The sequence below is a fragment of the Lactuca serriola genome, chromosome 6 (genome assembly GCF_051521515.1).
Source record: "Lactuca serriola cultivar US96UC23 chromosome 6, Lser_US96UC23_V15, whole genome shotgun sequence".
Lineage (NCBI taxonomy): Eukaryota > Viridiplantae > Streptophyta > Magnoliopsida > Asterales > Asteraceae > Lactuca > Lactuca serriola.
Window position 1 is genome coordinate 18,532,581 of NC_136413.1, and position 20,693 is coordinate 18,553,273.

Genomic DNA, 20,693 nt, shown 5'->3' on the forward strand with positions numbered 1-20,693 from the left:
TTAGTGAGAAAATATTCATATTCCATTTCAGCATAATTGGAATTCGTGATTCCATTCTGATAGAATTGGAATTCATTTACCAATAATTATATTAATTCGGGTATTCTAACAGAATATGTTCATGATTATCATAAAAAACATTCTTTTCTGATAGAATTCTATAAATGAAGAAATACCATTCAGTTGAAGCATTTTAGCGAGCGCTTGGTGTGCATCAAAACAACTTTCAATTTCCTGTAAAAATTAGACAATCAGAACAAATTCCTAATTCACCAAAAATATTACACCTTGAAAGAATTAGACAATAAACCTAAACATATCCAAAATTTCTTTGATTCCCATCAAACAATCAACCCAAACATCCATTTTATATATTGAAATCAAATCAAATTAAAAAAACCCATTTGAAGATTAAACTTCATTGGTTTACAGTAAATCAGTCAAAATAAGAAGAAGAAGGAAGAAACCTGTACCCATCGACCTCCTTGTCTCTCGTTCTCACCTCACTAGAAAAAAAGAGGAAGAAGTAGCAGAGCCGCCTACTGCCGCCGCTGAGCGTTCATCCCTATACCCTTGCTCGTCGATCACAACCAAGACCAAGGCCCTTTTCCCTTTTCCTTCTCTTTGGCCCCATCAGAAACCTTTTCTTCCCACTGATCGAACCCCGTTCACGTACCGTTCAACCACCATCGAAGCAAACGCACCGAACACCCCCTTCTTCTTCACTGTTGCTGCTCGCGACACCTAACTGGAGACCAATGGCAGACCCCCTCTACTGGCGTCCGTCGCTGCTATGGTGCCTCTTCATTTACCCCATCAACACCACAACCAATCATCCCTCTTAATACCAACCGGTTACAAATCCAAGCCACACTTTACCAAATCCTTCTTCTATTTTGTTCGGGCTGCGTTATCATGATTAGATGAAGATGAAGAGGTTTTCCCCCATCGATTATTTTTGGATGATCAGTAAGGGGTTTCCGAACACGATCTGAAAGCGTCGATACCCTCTAAGATGCTAGGGCTTTATCGGGTGGGAGATCGAGGAGGACACACTTATTTATTTAGGTTATAAGTCAATACCATGATTATAGGGATTATTTTTGGAAGTTACTAAACAAATTACTAAATTACCCTTATTTATTTAATTAATTATTTAATTTTGATTGGCCCACATTTATGCATACAATCACACAATAATACTTTGAACACCTGAACCTAACTCTCCCTCTCTCTCTCTCTCTGTATATATATATATATATATATATATATATATATATATATATATATATATATTCATGTATTCTAACTATTTATTGTATGGATGTAAGAATCAACATGGACCAATCATTTTACAAACCTAAATAAGGGTAAATATGTAATCTCTCATATTATTTTATTTTGGTAACTAAATAAGTATTTGATTAATCCCTATTTAATCCTAAAAATATTTATAAATTTGGGTTACTAGCGATCCGTCACGTCTTCTTCAACCTTGCCTTACCATCGAGCAAACCCTTCAGCGGCCATGCTCCACCATCCGCTTCCATCATTGTCTGAGGCAATGGCCCCTCTCATGTCAAAAAAACATAACCCCAAACACCCCTACAACTTGTTGAAGAGGAACCACCCAAACGCCCCTGCTGCTACTACTTTTCTTTTGTGAATGGTTGTCGGAGACGAGGCAAAAAGGATGAAGAAAGGCTCGCCGGGGATCGACAGCCCTTCCCCTCCCCTGCGTGTTTTGCTACCACACCAGTCAAGAGGCTGCCGAAAACAACGCATCGCCACCATTTCCTTCGCCTTCTCCTTCTTAAATTTTTTTTTGGCACCAGAGGTGCTTTTCCAATCCTTCCCGTCGTTGTTTCCATTCTTCTTCCTCCTTTCCGTTGACTAAATCAGTCAAATGCCCTCCTGAATCATCAACCACCGCCACTGTCATTCACGATCGGTGGTTGTCGATGACTAAATCATGAGGCCTAGGAAGAATCGTCGGTCTCGACGGACCCCTTACCCTTCTTCTTCACGATGGAATTCCCCCATAGAGCCATCCGATTCGCCTCTGAATTCCTCTTCCCTCCGCTTGATAAACGAGCCATTGGAGGCGTTTGTCTACTTCATTTTAATGTTGCTTTTGTTCATCATAGTCGGATAGAAATTGAAGTTTATTCGATTTTTACCGGTTGCCACCGTAACCTAAATCCTCATTATATAGGGTTCATCAAGGTTTGTCGATATTAGCTCGGCTTCAAACATACAAACACATGATTTTGAGGTAATATTTTTCTGCTTAATAATAAAATTGGTAATTAATCCTATCTTTTAGATTTAGTGTTGATTTCTTCCTTGTATCTTGCAATTATTTTTTTTTGTTATCGGCATGCTTTTTTTTTTTTAATTTTAAATTTCATTACTTTCATTAGATCTAGAAGCTTTTATTGAAATCTATATGCCCATTCTAAATTGTTTATGGATTTTTGGGCTTGTGGCTATCAGAGAATATGGTTTATTTTGAGATTTAAAGGTCAAAATTCAACCATATTTTTAAAACTAAGATATATTATTGGGGTGTTTTAGCAAGGAAGGCTAAATCAATCCTTGATGATGATAATGACTCTACTAAACGTTTTGATCCTCTTATTAGCAGTGTGAAGCCAGAAACAGTCTCAACAAGCAACCAGGTAGATATTAATTTTCACAATGCAAATAAAAAGTATTATTTATTTGTTGTTTGACAATTGACACCACTATCTTGATATTTGCATATATGATGTTTTAACACTCAGTTGAGCATCGTTTTGGTTTGTTTAACATCCTAAATTTTTATTTTGCGATGATATATAATATTGTTGAGAGGTTATTTTGCCAGAATTGAATTCAGTTCTGTTGAAATGGAATTAGGAGTTTCAATTCTACTGGAATGGAATTGTGATATTTCATCACTAATTTGTGTATTTTCTACAATTCTTGCTTATGGATTTTGGTGCAATTCACACGTCTTCAGATTTGAACAAAATGAACAAAAGACTTTAGTTTTTTATCTTTCTTTTGCTAATGTATTATTGGGTTCTAAACTACAATTGGATTTGGTTTCACAGATGCTTGAAGAACGGACTACAAAATTGAACGTGATTCATAGCAACAATATTCTTTTAGAATGTATAAGTCTCTTTTGTTAGATTTTTTTTTTTTTTAATTTTAACCGTTCTTAGTTTAATTCTTTAACCTTAAATGTAATTCTTAGCAATAGTTACCCATATTTTTTAAGAATTAGTGTAATTTTTGTTTTTATTCGTCAATTGATGTTTCAAGAATGAATGTAATTTATGTTCATAGTTGTTCATAGTTGATATAAAATATGTATTCATTAAAAATTATTAACTTTGATAATAAATGTTTATAGTATTATCTTAGAATGGAATGTTTTTTTTTTCAAGATAATCATGAACACATTCTTTTAAAATGTTCGAATTAATATAATTATTTTCATAAAAATAGATTCTTAAAGTTAAGAGAATTAATGATTTCCTAAAATCCGTAATTTTTCTTTTTTAGATTTAGGTTAATTGACTAAAATACCCTTATAATGAAATTATATATATATATATATATATATATATATATATATATATATATATATATATATATATATATATATAAGATGGTTCAATTGAGAAAAAAATGGTTGAGAATAGGAGAATTATTCTCAGTCACACATTTATTTTGCCGCAAAACACTTAGGTGTATTGACGGAAATTGGTAACGGATACACATATGTTTTCCAACCAAACATGTTTCCTTAAACTATGTTAATAATTATCTTAGTATACACAAACACACACACACACACACACACACACACACACATATATATATATATATATATATATATATATATATATATATATATATATATATATATTGTTTTTTAATTTTTAGAAAACTATTTTTATCGAAAAATGATTTTTTAAATATATCAAAATTCATAATTTTTTATTATCTATAACAAACATCCATTGATATAGTTTTAAAATAAAAAATAAAAAAATTACTTTTTAGAGTTTCGGCTTTCGTTATTCATAAGTGAATACAAATGCATCAGATTTTTATTACAGTACATTCGTTATTCACTTCTGAGTAAAACGTATATTCAACTTTTTTATAGTTTAAGTATCGTTTACATATGAATATAATACGTAATAAAGTTTTCTTACTTAAAATATATTTTTTACATCATCTTTTGTCACATGTTATATTTATATATGAATAAAACGTGTATTAATTGTCGTCATATGTTATATTCGTATATAACTAAAACATTTATCAGATTTTGTTACAGCTCAGTTGTTATTTATATATGAATAAGTAATATGTTAATAAAAGACGTAGTGTTTTGAAAATTTGAACTACTTATTCATATATAATTAACAAATAAACTTTAACAAAAACTTGTGAGGAAAACTTATACACGTTTTATTTATATGTGAATATAACATGTACGAGAGTTGATGTAATCTGTAAAGAGTTTATGATATTTTATATTCATATATAAATGATACTTAAACTGTAAAAAAAATAATCATATTTTTTATTCATAAGTGAATAACGAATATAATGTAGTAAAAATCTAATGCATTTTCATTCACTTATAAATGACGATAACTGAAACTATAAAAAAATAAAAAATTTATTTTATCTTAAAATTATATTAATATGGATGCTATTTATAGAGAATAAAAAATTATGAATTTTGATATATTTAAAATCATTTTTCGATAAAAATAACATCTTAAAAATTAAAAAAAATGAAAAAATACTATGTTTTTGTATATATTAAGTTAATGATTATCATACATGTTTTGTTGGAAAACACACACGATTCCTTTCCCATTTTCGCCGGTACGGTGGAAGCTTTTGCGGCAAAAATAAATGAGTGACTGAGAATGATTCCTTCATTTTCAATTTTTTTTATCTTCTCAATCAAACTTACCTTCTCTCTCTCTCTCTCTCTCTCTCTATATATATATATATATATATATATATATATATATAGGTTCAAATGTTTTTCACATCTATTTTGTGCTATATACACGATAATAAATATTGAATCAAGAATGTCAAAACAAATCTTTATCCACATTAATCATATGTAATTAAATACATTTAATCACATGTGTTTATATGGATCTAATCACATATGATTTATATGGACACAATTCATTTTTGCTTTTTCGGTTCAATAGTTGTTATCGTGTATTTTATCACATGTGATTATATGCATAATTACATATGATTAAGTACAGGAGCACAATTATTGAATCGAGAAGGCAAAAATAAATCGTGTCCACCTCAAATCATATGTGATTATATATACATATAATCACATATGATTAAATATACAAAACCAATTTTTCAATCGAAACCGTAAAAATAAATATCGTATACATAAATTATATCTGATTAAATACATATAATCACATGTGATTATATGTATCCAATCACATATGATTTATGTGATAAGATTCGTTATCACATTCTCGATTTATTAATTGTTCTTTGTCAACTTTAGTCATATGTGATTAATACATCTAATCACATATGATTATATGTATCTAACCACATATGATTTATACGGACAGGAAAGAATGATGCCTATATAAATCATGTATGATTAGATACATATAATCACATATGATTATATACACAAGAACAACTATTAAATCGAGAACATAAAGATAAATATTATCTACATATATCATATGTGATTAAATGCATATAATCACATGTGATTGTATGTATCTAATCACATAGAATTTATGTGGAAAATATTCATTTTCACATTCTTGTTTCAATTGTTGTTTTTGTGTATTTAATTACATGAGATTATATATATATATATCTAACCAGATATGATTTATATGGACAATATTCATTTTCGCAATATCGCTCAATAATAATTACTTTTATATTTATTGACATATGATTTATGTACACAATATTAATTTTCGTGTTTTCGATTCAATAGTTTTTCTTTTTCCATATTAATCATATGTTATTAAATACATACAATCACATATGATTAAATACATGAAAAAAAATACGGAATCAAAAATGTGAAAAACGAATACTATCAACATAAATCATATAGTTGGACTACTCTCGTAAGCCTACATCATGTGAAATTATAAGATTTTTTATATAGAAAATATAAGATTTTTTTATGTGAAATTATGCTTCTTTTTTTGTATAAATATGATTTTATAAAGAAAAAACATATTAGAAACAATATGTTGAGAAAAAAAGTTGTTAAAAACAAAAGTTAGGACGAATTCATAACAAAATTCTAAAATTTGGGCTAAAAGGGTAAATTTTGGACCAAATTTGTAAGAAAATTTAAAATTCGGGCAAAAAGTTTAAATTTAGGACCAAATTTGTAACAAATTTTGAAATCTGGGCCAAAAATGTAATTTTTAAAAGTTGGATGACCTGTTGACTAGGTAAAAGGGTTAAATTGAATACGAATACCGGTTTTTAGGACTTAATTGAATAAAAAAAGATATAATGATTAAATCGATTATGAGACTAATATGTAATGACTTTATCACAACTTTCCCTATATATATATATATATATATATATATATATATATATATATATATATATATATATATATATATATGCACACACACGAGTTATCAAACTTAAATCTTCAAATCATTTATGTATTTGTGTACATTACCATGAGATTTCTTAATTATTTGAGCGAGTATTATACACTTTTATAAATTTCTTATCGAACATACTCAACTTTTCATGATAAACCTTAGTTAAGGGCTTTATGAGTGAGGCATTATTCATTACCTAAGTGAAAAAAATACTTAGGATACCCACACCACTATAATCGTTCATCTTCAGAGCTGAGATACGTATGTATAGCTCTATATGGGTTGACACCCCCACCTGTGGTTGCTAGCTACAACCTCGACCGATAAATTGAAGTTGGTGATAAATATCTTATTCATTTCTACTATGTCCAATGAAGCGTTGTAGGGGGTACTCTAGTCACATAGTTCGACTATAGGACTCATTACAAGCATTAACTGAATCTCTTTACCTAGAAACCATGGATTCGGTTTCTCTGTTTATGAAGCATTTGAAGTATGGATTTAATTTGATTTCTCTATTTATCAAACATTTTAAGTATGAATGTACTTGTGTTTTCTCTCTTTATCAAACACTTTAAGTATGGATTTACTTATAATTTTTCTTTTTATCAAACATTTTCAAACATGGTTTTAACTACAAAAGAGATACTTTTCAGACTTTGTTTTTTGAAAAAAAAAGAGTATTATTACTGCGATTAGCAGAAAACCTGTAACTCTCACCAACCTTTGTGTTGACTCTCTCTCTCTCTCTCTCTATATATATATATATATATATATATATATATATATATATATATATATATATTCTCAGGATATTATTAAACCGGTTTTTAGTAGAAAAAACGTTCATGGCTTTCAGACAACCTAGTTTTATCTACTTTTTGATATATCGGCCTATCTGTTAAGGCAAATTTATGAACTTATTATTGTTATTTGTATCAACCATGTATTTGAACCGTAAAATGAAATATAACTGTTGTGGTGTTATTGTTGTAACTTGTGATGTATATTTAATTTGCTTGTGATCCATGAACTAAGTCGCACAACCTGGCGTGTTCTTCGGCCGGGGGTGTGACAATATTGTTTAAGTAAGGCATTATGTCCCTATCGTAAACTTTACGTCTAAAGTTCCTTAGAAGTTTTCCAAGGCAACTCATTACGTTTTGTCTTCGACTCACATCAATTTTATAGTAACGCTGCAACAATAATAAGTTTTATGTTAGTCATCAAACTAAATTGCAATGGACAATAAGAAAAATAAATTATTGAAAACTACTATTTTATACCGTTATCTCAACCCATAATTTGTCCTTAACTTCTTTAGATACCTTAGTATCGTGTTCCACGACTATCTCAAGGAATGTGAAATAGTTTCACAATTGACACCTCCTAGAACACCACAACTTAATGGTGTGGCTGAGAGGCGTAATCGAACCTTGTTGGACATGGTTTGTTCCATGATTATTTGAGCTTCACTTCCAATCTCATTAGAGATTGCTGCCCACATTCTTAATCTTGTCCTAACAAAGAAGGTTGCCAAAACACCTCACGAGATGAGGACATGGATGGTTCCCTTGTTAGCACATATAAAGGTTTAGGGTTGCGAAGCTTTCGTTAGATGAGAGACTCACAACAAGCTTGAACCTCAAAGTGAGAGTTGTATTTTCATCGGCTACCCACAAAAGTCCTTGGATATTTGTTCTATAGACCTAGTGAGAACGCGGTTTTTATAGAACTAAGATGAGTCTTTCGGGAGAGAGATCTCATATGCAAAGAGGATACTGGGAGTACCATTGATTTTAAAGAAATTCAAGTGTCAAATGATGAAGGAACCTCTGAAGATGCTAGGGCTCAACCCGAGGAAGAAGTTCCAATTGAACCAGTTGACGAATCATTACCTCTTAGGCGTTCTAATAGAATTAGAATGCAACCTGAGTTGTATGGTTTCCACATCACTACAGATGATGATACGTTTATCAATGATAGTACATTGGTAAATTTGGATGAACCAGCCAACTACAAGGAAGCAATGATAGGCCCTGAGTAAGCCAAGTGGAAAGAGGCAATGGACAGCGAGATCAAGTACATGTATGACAATCAGGTTTGGAACTTGGTTAACAATGTACCAGTTCGTAAGACAGTTGGTTACAAATAGATGTTCACGAAGAAGACCGAAATGGATGGAAACGTACACACCTTCAAGGCTCGACTGGTTGCTAAGGGCTTTACTCAAACCCCAGGGGGTTGACTATGATGAGACTTTCTCACTAGTGGCCAAGATAAAATCTATTAGGGTAATGCTGGCCATAGCTACCTTTCATGACTATAAAATCTAGAAGATAGATGTTAAAATCGCTTTCCTTAATGGAAAACTGGTTGAAGATGTTTCCATGAGTCAGCCAGAAGGTTTTGTAGATGGAAAGTATCCAAATAAAGTGTGTAATCTTGAGAAATCAATCTATTGATTGAAACAAGCGTCTCGCAGATGGAATCTTTGCTTTGACGAGAAGGCCAAAGAGTTTGGTTTCTCCAGAAGTGAAGATGAGTCGTGTGTATATGTTAAAACTAGTAGGAGTATAGTAACCTTCCTAGTATTGTATGTTGATGACATACTTCTTATAGGAATCGATATTCTAACTTTTCAAGAAGTTAAGTCTTGGCTTGGAAAGTGTTTCGCTATGAAGGATCTGGGAGAGGCTGCCTATATTCTAGGGATAAGGATTCTGAGAGACAGGAGTAAAAGGCTAATCAAACTTAGTCAAACTACATACTTGGAAAAGGTACTGAAATGTTTTAGTATGGAAAATTCCAAGAAAAGAGAGTTGCATATATAGAGTAATACCAAACTGAGTATGACTCAGAGCCCGAGTACTGATGTAAAGATAGCAGAAATGAGTAGAGTTCCATATGCTTCCGAATTTAGATCATGTATGCTATGACATGTACTCGTCCTGATGTAGATTTTGATTTGAGCATTGTGAGCCGTTATCAAGGAAATCCAGGTAAAGCTCATTGGGTAGCAGTTAAGAATGTTCTCAAGTATCTGTGAAGAACTAAGGACTGGGTCCTTGTGCTTGGTGGCAGTGATACATTGATAGTAACAGGGCAGAGTGACGCCGACTTTCAAACAAATAGAGATAACTTCCATTCTCTTTCTGGTTGGGTGTTTACCTTAAATGAAGGAGTGGTAACTTGGAAAAGTTCTAAACAGGAGACGGTGGCTGATTCTACCTGTGAATCAGAGTACATAGCAGCAATTGAAGCATCAAAGGAGGCGATTTGTTTGAAGAACTTCATCTAAGACCTTGGAGTTGTTCCAGCCATTAAGGATCCAATGGAGATTTTCTGTGATAATGAAGGGACGGTTGCCTTAATAAAGGAACTGAGAGATCATGGTAGATCGATACATATCGATAGAAAATACCATTTCATTAGACATAAAGTAGAAGAATGTCAACTCATTGTAAAGAAGGTGTCATCTGAAGAAATTCCTGTAGATCCCCTCACAAAGGGTCTGAGTAGGGTCAATCACGTTCAACATGCAATGAGCATTGGTCTGAAAGATGATATTAGTTTTAGTAGTTAAATAGTTATTTTGAAACTTGTAACAAGTAAATGTAATTGACTTTTGGTGATTAAATAATAGAGATTTATTTATGAGTTTCTTTTACTAACTTTTGTTAATTGTTTATTATTGTGTTTCATTTTGCATGTTTTACTTCCCGAATAATCCGATTATTCAAACATCCACAGCTGATCATACTTTGGAAGTAAGTAGTGAATTAAGACTGTCATGAATTAGATAATAGATTGTCTAAAGGGTTTTAGACATAAAAGTAGTATTGCTACAATATTCATGAATACTTTGAACTGGAGATTTAAGTATTAGATTAGCCCACGCTCAGAGAATTACTTCTTGTAATTTATCATGAGTAATTCTGAGACGATAATATCTTATAATCTTTAAACGGAGATATATGAGTTGTGGTTTACAAATCAGTTGTTCATTGGTAATACGTAAACGCATCAATAACTTGATGTTATAAAATGTATTATCGTGCATGATTTTGTGAGTAGATAGTACAAGCATATAAGTCAAAGTTTATCTATTCCTTTTGCCCTAATGGGAAACAATGATATCTTTGGGCCCCTCGATGATTTGGTGTTGACTTATAGTGTCGGGACCGACCATGACTAAGTTGATGTATTCGATTAGTCGTTCTTTGTCATTATAAATCAGAAATCGGGAAACAAAGTAATGGAGAATGAGATTGATTATGTTCCATGTCTCATATCCGAATGGTATCTTGCAGAACGGATGATTATATGATCACTTATCTTAGGACACGTATGTGACTGGGTCAGAGTTTGACAACAACTTTTGGAAGCTACAATTTGATGATCAGGTTAGAAGTTGTACTAGAAGTTATAGTTATTAGACTTATCCAAGTTAACGACTATTGGATTAGGTGTCTAAGCCCATAACTATATTTGGTATAAACTTGAATTGATAGTAGCACAGTCCTTTTGGGTTGCCCTCAAACCTAGCAATTGGACAAGATGATTTATTGGAGAGAGAGATTAATTTATTATTTGATTAATAAATTGAAATAATTGATTTATTAATGTATTATGAAAACAATATATCAATTAAAAATCATATTATTTAATTAATAGTTGATCAGAAATTAATTAGAATTAATTTTAAGATTAATTGTATTAATTAAAAGTGTAGGGCCCATTTGGCAATTTATTGATAGTTGAGGAAAAGGGCTCTTGAAGCTCTTTGAACGAGGTTGGACAAAAACTTCTAGGAAAGCCCTAGAATTTTAGTCTAAAGGCTCTTAGATGGAGGTTTATGGGCTACTTGATTACCAAGCTAAGGGATTAGGGTTTCCTCTTTAAATCCTAACTTTGGCTCTAAGCTACCTCACCTATATAAAGGGCCTTAAACCCTCTCAAATTCGATACCTCAAACCCTAGAGAGCATAGGAATAAATTTTCCTCCCTTTTCTCTCCTCCTCATCCTTCTTACAAGGTTGGGTGTGAACCACTAGAGACACGATAATTGTGGTGCTTGCTTCCAAATGATCAAAAGGTATGTTTTTCTTCTTGGTTTCTAATTTTTTAAAATACCTAGGTATCCTTAGCGTTCGTATTTGATGTTCAAAGTTGTATGTTTGTAACGCCTAGTTCCTTCTTGTGAAGGAAGGAGAAGCTTGGGGATTCAAGAAGAAGCTAGTAGATCCAGATACTTCATTTCATTCTCATCATTTCCTGGTAAGCAAGCCTCAAACTTGCTTAGTAACTTCTTAGATCTCCTTATTATCATTTTATTGGGTTTTTGGTCCAAGAAGCATGATCTTTGGGAAATAGACGTCCCAAGTGAGTATACCTTCAGATCTAGAACCTTGACGGGCTCTCATGGCATAAAGGTGCAAACTTTATGGGCATTGAAGCCCCATGCAAGCTTTAGGATGTCATTTTGGCCTTTTAAGCTTCAAAAGACCATGCATGGAGAGAAATATTGAAGCTTTACATGTTCTTGTAGTGTCTAGGGTCCATATCTCAGTTTGTATGCCTTGGTTTAGAGTATTGATGGCTTTTTGGATCTAGATCTAGGTCTTAAAGAGTTAGGGTTTGTGCTAAACCCATTAAGGGAGGGTATTAACGGGTGTAGTTGGAAACTTTACCCTTAAAAGGACATTTTCAGTATGTAGATGAATTATGGATCTTAGAATTAAAGGATAGGAGCTTAATCCATTAAGGCAGCTTAACAGACTGAAGAACTCGACGAGTTGGGTCGAAATGCCCCGATCCTGTAGAAGGAAAGACTCGACGAGTTCAAGACGAACTCGACGAGTAGAGTTGGAAAGTCCCAATTCTGATGACAGGAGAAACTCGACGAGTTCATGAGGAACTCGACGAGTTGATCGCGATTTCAGGGTTTTTGATTTATAGAACTCGGCTAGTTGATGGGTCAACTCGGCGAGTTGAGTCAACCTAGAATGTTGACTTTGACCAGAATGTTGACTTTGACCAGGGGTAAAATGGTCATTTTACCCTAAGAAGGATTATTGGATTTTGACTAAGTGTTATTGTGATAATGATAGACGGGGAGTCGTTGGAGCAGCCGTTAGAGATTCCTTGCCACGAGATTTCACAGTCAGCTTTGCGAGGGGAGTTTTCTCCTGGTTTGACGGGTCGAAGGCACCAAGACTAGCCTGTATATGTTTTGATTAGTAGCTGAGTGTGGGCGAGGCCCATATCTCATAGATAGTTGAGTGTAGGCGAGACCCGTATCTCATAACATTGTTTGAGCATGGATATAGGATCGATTGATAGATTTGATTATACTTGTTGTCTGTGTGATACTTGTATATATGCTTAGTAGCTGAGTGTGGGCAGGGACCGTATCTCATAGTTAGCCGAGTGTGGGCGGGGCCCGTATCTCGTAGTTAGCCGAGTGTGGGCGGGGCCCGTATCTCGTAGTCAGCGGAGTGTGACCGGGGCCCGTATCTCCTAGTTAACAGAGTGTGGGTGGGGCCCATATCTCCTTGAGTGTGGGCGGGGCCCGTATCTCCTAGTAGCATGATTATGTGTATGGTATGTGGTAGATTGGGGAGACTCACTAAGCTTCATGGTTACAATTTTCAGTTTTTGTTTCAGGTACTTCCAGTAGCAAGGGGAATAGCTCGGGATGATTGCAGTGCACACATCATTTGTTTAGTCTGGGATGTTTATACTCTGATATATTTGATAGATGTTTATGATATTTCGAGATACATGACTTATGATTTTTATATGATGCTTGATATTATGGTTTTCTTGATGATTTAAAATGAAAATTTTGGACTGTGTTTTTGGGATGTTTCAGTGTTCAATTAGATAAAACATATATCTTCAATTAGGGTTGCATGCACACATATGATTTTTATTTGTTTTGCATAAAACCCATCATCAAGAACATGCCATGCTCAAGAATCACCATTTTTGGAACAAAATCTGTGCCGACGACATATCGTCGCAATAGAGCTAGCTATACCGACGACTTCTATGCCGACGACCTAACAGACCTATGCCGACACGCCTGTGCCGACGACTTTTTCCCGACGACTTGTCGTCGCCATACCCTATGCCGACGACTTGTCGTCTCCATAGGGTCTAAAATCGTCGTCTGCACAGGGTCCGATTGTTGTAGTGAGTAATCAAGTTGCAAACTTTTTACCTTCTGTAGCTTGCTAACAAGAAGGAAATCTCAGATCCAAAGTGCTTCCCAAATTCCAAGCTCTCTACACCACTCTCTTCTTCTTCAAGAACACTTCTAATCACTCCAAATGCTTCAAAATGCTCTCTTTCACTCAGGGCTTGCTTTGGGGGGAGGGGGGGTCGATTTTACAAAATGAGGTTGAATAAGAATGAGATGTGAGACTATAACAAGGTTTAAATATGAGCTAAACCCTAAAAATTAAGGTTTGTATGATCCTCATGTACGCTTTGCGTACAAGGTGTACGCCTAACATACTAAGGCGCACCTTAGTACGCTTAGCGTATACACATACGCTCAACGTACTCCCCAAAGTCTGAAATTACCAAAATGCTACTATGGGCCCTTTTGCACTCTTTCTCTTACTTAGGGACCAAAATTCAATATTATTCAATTATAGGGTCAAAATTGAAAGTACCTCATCATTGAGATGTTACAGTAGTTGTCGCCAGTGACAACAACAATTGAAGAAAACTGAAATCAAGTTTTTTTATTTTTTGTTTTCAATTAACTCGACTATAAACTGGAAATTTATGTTACAAGAGAAAGAGAAAAAGAAATGATGAAGGAATTGCACCTTAGTCTTCGGGATTGCACCTTAGTCGCTGAAGAAGAAAAATAGATGTCGGTATCTTCATTTGCCTTCGCCAGTAATGTCATAGTGGGGTAGCTTCACGGCGACGTGGTGGTGGTATGTTTGCCTAACTCAGTCACCGGTGTGAGAATCACTCGACAAATGGGAAAAAAAAACAGGAGGCACAAACATAAACAAACTGCAAAGGAAGACAGTCGTTGTATGGTCTATCTTCGACAAACAATATCGGCGACACTTTATAGTGATGGCGATCGAGTAATAGCGGCGACACTTGGAAACAATGGCGACAGAAAAAGAGGGAAAATGTTGCAGGTTTTTTCCCGACTATTAGGTTATTAGCGGCGACACCTGGCACCCGGTATTGGTGTCGCCGTTATTGATTTACACGAAATGGATGACACTAACCCTTGGATTGTACACAGATCGAACGTACAGTGTTTCACAAAAAGGTTCGATGTGGATCGTGGTTTATAGGCATTAGCGACGACGCTAATAACAGCGACAACCACTATTAGCAGCGACAATAACGCGTATCGTCGCTAATAAACGTATTTCTTGTAATGGTATACTTAACGATTCAAATCTTCATATAGACATTCACACTCATTACGAGTGTAATAGACTTTGAAATTTATTTGTATATCATTTCACATTTTCTTCCAGCTTAACAATCCTGTGACATTAAATTTTGAAAAAGTTAAATGAAACATTTTTTTTAAAAGTCATTTATTTGTTAATCATATTAAAAATTTATATTGTCCGTTTCACTTCAATCAATATATATATATTGAAGTATAATATTTTTAGTTCCTAAAATGAATATATCCATTAAACTAAGCGTCATGCATTGAATATAAACTAGTAATGCACTGAATATAAACTAGTTTTTTTATCTCATTCAATTATTTTGTTAAACTATATATTGAATATAAATTAACTATCTAACTCATTCAACTATTCTCATAAATTACATATTGTTCTTTTGATCACTAAACACATTTTCGTCTAGTTTTAGTAAACACACACACACACACACACATATATATATATATATATATATATATATATATATATATATATATATACGTTAATTTTAGTAATCACACAATATAAGTACGTACCATTATTATAGGTCAAAAGTAGGTGGTAGAAAAGTTTATCATCAAAGACAACACCGTCTTCCTAATTGCTTCCAAATACAACTCATATATTGAATGTTTTACCAATACAAAGTGTAAACCATGGAGTCATCTGGTCATAAACATGATGATGGTAGGCAAAATTTGGCAACAGAAAGGTTAGTCTACTTGTTACACATCTCGTTCTTGATATCAACATACATATTCTTGCCTAGTTTTCCCTTCTTTCACACACAAGAAACATGTTAAATTTTATAAGTTGATGGGGTTCTGGTTTCTGGTTGCAAGGTTAAAGGGGAAAGTTGCGGTTGTAACCGGTGGAGCAAGGGGAATCGGAGGTGCAACAGCAACAATACTGGCTGAGAATGGCGCTCATGTTATAGTTGCTGATGTTTTGGACGATGCTGGTGAAAGTCTTGCCAAGTCTATTGGAGGTCTTTACATACACTGTGATGTCTCTAAAGAATCCGATGTCGAATCTGCTGTTCAACTTGCTCTATCTTGGAAAGGAAAACTTGATATCCTCTTCAACAATGCTGGAATTATTGGTATAATTAAAACACATATTTCTTACAATAGTATATTCTAATATATACAAGGAAATAAACATTTATACGTAGCTGTGCTTTTATATACGCCACGTGTAATTGTTGTAGCAATAGGTCGAACTTAAAGCTGGGTCTAGTATAGCTATGAAGTTTTGTTTCTCTTATGTTGTTGAAATTTATGTTTAATTTCAGATAATGGAAGGAGCATCACGAATCTTGAAATGGAAAAGGTGGCAACCCTAATTAACGTTAACATAAAAGGCGTTATACATGGGATAAAACACGCTGCAAGAGCCATGATTTCAGTTGGTAACGGAGGTTCCATCATTTGTTCGTCAAGTTCAGCTGCAATCATGGGAGGCCTTGCATCGCACGCATACACGGTAACTAAAGGAGCCATTCTTGCAGTATCAAAGAGCGCAGCCTGCGAGTTAGGAGTTCATGGGATTCGCGTCAATTGTGTCTCACCACACGCCATCCCATCAGAGATGCTCGTGAATGCATATCGAGACCATTTAGGGAAACCGAAAATGACCATGGAAGAAGTAAGCAACAGGATAGGTGAATGTGGCAGTTTACTTCATGGGAGATGTGGAAGCATGGACGATGTTGCACAAGCTGTCTTATTTCTAGCCAGCGATGAAGCCGGATTTATAACCGGCCATAATTTGGTGCTTGATGGTGGCTTTACTTCGTCTAAAGTTGAAATGAGCTTCATTTATCGGCATAAATCATAAATGTTGACGATTATCATCAGTGAAACTGAATTATATACTGCTTCTATAGTCTACTATTGAATAGAGTCATTTTATAATACTAAATATTTAGCTTATTTTATAGTCAAAAACTGTTAGAAGTAGAGAATAGAAACAAACAAACAACAAATGAAACGATCAGTTCATTGCTCGATATCTATATGGATTTATATCCCCAACTATACGCATTAATTGGTAGTTTCTGGACTCGATTTCTCCTTGAATTCCTCTATCTAAAATATCTTCTATGAGCATAAAATTGACATGTAGGTCCGTATAGAATGTTGTTAATTTGTTTGTTGGAAAATCTTGATTAGTGATTGAACTCTCTAATATATTTTCGCTACAAAAAAGAGCATTACCGACGACTAAAACCGTCAGTATCCGTTGCTAATAGGCTTTACCGACGGAATTGCAACAGACCCAACTCCGTCGGTATATTCTTGTTGGTAATTGTTTATACGGGTTTCCGACAGCTACGACAAATTTAGTAACATATTTTTCCATCGGTAATTAGTAACCAATCACCGACAAAAATATTTTTGCAATGGATCATCAACGGAATGTGTTTGCAACAGATTACCGACATAATAACCCGCTAACGGATTACCGAATGAATATCAGAATAACTCTATAATGGACAATCGACAAATTTGTTGTGACAGATTACCAACGGATTTTGGCATTACAAAAATAAATTTTAATCTTAAAACATACATCAAATCCATATTTTAAAACGGGAAAATGACACGTACACCCTATAAAGTTTCTAGGGTTGACCATTTTAATAACTTAACCTTTTTAATTGTTTTTTAAAAGAACAAATTTGGTTTTGTCGGTTCTAATAGGTCATTTTTAAGAAAACGAAGGGGTAACCCGGTTACCCCACTTATGTCACCTCATTTATTTTTATATTTTAATAAATTAAAAAAAAACTAAAAGGTCTCATGCTCTCTCTCTCTCTCTCTCTCTCTCTCTCTCTCTCTCTCTCTCTCTCTCTCTCTCTCTCTCTCTCTCTCTCTCTCTCTCAACTTAAATCAACCTTGCTCCACCATTGCCATCACCTTCTTCCTCACTGGAAACCACCATCGTCCGCCATAGAACCATCGCAGCCCCACCCCAAACAACCCTGATATATGAACCTTACTAGTTTATAACCCGTGAAAAACACGGTTATAGAATTAATTAAATTTTCATATTAAAAATTAAAATTATTAATCAATTATTTTAAATAAATTATTACTTAAGAGATAGTTTTTTGTTATAAAAAATTATAATTGTTGATTTAAATAAATACTTGAAGTTATATCACCTTATAATCTGTATTAATTTTATTTTATTTTTCAATCTAATTTTATGAATTTAATATAATTAGAATGGAAAATTTAAAATTTAAAATTTAAAATGGATAATCAATTATTAATTAGAGTAATTATAGTGGAAATTTAAAATTTGAAAATTAAATTGGATAATTAATAGTTTGACAAATGGCATAATTGGTGATATATAACATTAATGAGGAGCTCTAATTATATGACATTTGTCAATAGGAGATTAAACCTATTCTTTTATTAGAATAGAGATTTCCTATTCGATCATCGTTGGATTGGGAAGGCGGGAGTAGCAGAGCTGTTGTGCTACCACCACTCGTCGCCGCTGATGTGGTGGGTGGTACCCATCATCACCAGTGATATTCAACACCCATCATTCCTGCTGTTCTTGGCTCTAATAGGTGACGGCCAGAAGAGAGTAATGACGATGAGGAGCTCGCCAGAGGAGACCCATAGAACTACTCTTTTTAATTTTCGACCTAAACACCTCCAAAACACAAGAACAACGGAATAAGGAACTACATATATCTGTTTAGGACCGAACCCATCATCGGGACCATCCCGTTGGAACTGTTCATGTCACCGGCCACCATAGCAGGCATTGATTGTTCTTGGAGATTTTTTAATGAGTTCTGAACAGAAAAGAAAAGGGGTTACCTAAGATTGATGGAGGAGTAAGGAAAAATGATTGGAAGCTGCTTGAAGGTCGAAAAGAGATGAAGAGGAAAATGGTGATTCTTGCCGGTTCTTCTTCTCCGGTGAGCAGTGCTAATGGTCCTCTTTGTGGTCGGAGGCTTTCTTCAACTGGCCATGGCGGTGGTTTGGTGGTGATTGGATCAATCTGCAATCAAAATAGAATGAAGACGAGAGGATGGGCTGAAGAAGGCAACATCTTTGGTTCTTGCTGGGTTTTTTCTGGAGAGAGAGAGAGAGAAAGAGAGAGAGAGATGACCCCAATTTTTGTCTATATGACCTCTAAACCGACTAAAACAAGTAAAGGGGACTAAAGGAACAGGTTGCCCACAACTTGGTTCCCTCATAAAGCCACGAAAAAACTTAAGTAACTAAAAGGGTCGACCCTAGAAACTTCATAGGGCGTATGTGTCATTTTCCATTTCAAAACAAACAAACATAAAAATAAAAAAGTTCCAATACTCGACATACATTAAATTTATAAATTTCAAATACATATAGAAGGGGTCGACATACATTAAAATCATAAATTTCAAATACATATAGAAAAGTTCCAATACTCGATATACATTAAATTCATAAATTTCAAATACATATAGAAAAGTTCCAATACTCGATATACATTAAATTCATAAATTTCAAATACATAAAAATAAAAAAGCTCCAAAATTCAATAAAAAACATGTTTTTAAGTTAATGTTTTTAAGATGCAATAACTTTTTTTTAATAAAAAGTTAGTTTTTTTTTGTTAAAAAGTGCATTTTTTATGTTTTCTAAATATTGGTCCAAAACCCGAAACCCAGTTTAGTACACGGAACTAGACCGGACCGAACCCGAACGCGATACACCAAAAAACAGTTCGGTTTTCAGGTAAGATAATTAATGATTTTCGGTCTTCGGGTCGGTCCGGTTCGGATCCGGCCCGTTGCTCATCCCTAACTGAAAATGTCAACAGGCATCCCTAAATTGTTGATTTACCAAACTACCCTCCCAATTATAAATAAAAAAAATCATATTTTTCCTGACAGATTACCAACAATACTGATTCTTTTTTGAATTTCGTCGGTAAACCGTCAATATATAATAATGAACTACCGACGATAGTAACCGTCACAAAAACGTCACTAATATCCTACTAATTTCACTTTCTTAGTCAGACGGATATGTCGTTGTTTCCAACGTTTTTATTTCCGTCACTAATATATGTTAACCCCCAGTTTTCTAGTAGTATATAACAATGGTCCTCTCGTCGCTAATTATTCAAATACTTGATTTTTTTTATTATTTACAACAACTTGCTACAAAAAGCAATGCATAGTTTGTGACAAATCATACAAAATTAATCTTCTTTTGACTAATTTTTCCGACTCGAATGAACCTTTGAGGATGTAAACAAATACGGTATTTTAAATGCAACCCAAACAACCCCAACGCAACTTATTGACCAATATAATCAATCAACAACTTAACAGTAGATAAGTAATCAATATAAGATACATAAATTTTAGCATGGAAAGCCCCATTAAAATGAGAGCATAAACCACAAGAATACTACTTGAGCCATTTGAAATCCACTATCCACTATCACCAATATTTGAACAGTAGAAAGTTTTCGCTAGATGTACTAGATACATACAATAAACATCATACACTTGCAACAAAAGCACATCACGTATATGTAATCAAATAAGCAAAAGAAA

At 33.8% G+C, this 20,693-nt stretch overlaps 1 protein-coding gene across 1 annotated transcript; it reads left to right on the forward strand.

Moving 5' to 3' along the window:
* The first annotated feature begins 15,656 nt into the window (after positions 1–15,656).
* ATA1 (TAPETUM 1) lies at positions 15,657–16,999 on the forward strand. Its single transcript, XM_079006338.1, has 3 exons — positions 15,657–15,824; positions 15,955–16,214; positions 16,407–16,999. Exons 1-3 carry the CDS (start codon positions 15,769–15,771, stop codon positions 16,949–16,951), a joined length of 861 nt encoding a protein of 286 aa, XP_078862464.1. The 5' UTR covers positions 15,657–15,768; the 3' UTR covers positions 16,952–16,999.
* The last annotated feature ends 3,694 nt before the right edge of the window (positions 17,000–20,693 follow it).

What these genes read in the sequence shown, in the direction of transcription:
- ATA1 (XM_079006338.1), top strand. Translation starts at nt 15,769, where the DNA reads ATGGAGTCATCTGGTCATAAACATGATGATGGTAGGCAAAATTTGGCA. An exon ending in CAAAATTTGGCAACAGAAAG is followed by an intron (nt 15,825 to 15,954) that starts GTTAGTCTACTT and finishes TCTGGTTGCAAG; the next exon opens with GTTAAAGGGGAAAGTTGCGG. An exon ending in CAACAATGCTGGAATTATTG is followed by an intron (nt 16,215 to 16,406) that starts GTATAATTAAAA and finishes GTTTAATTTCAG; the next exon opens with ATAATGGAAGGAGCATCACG.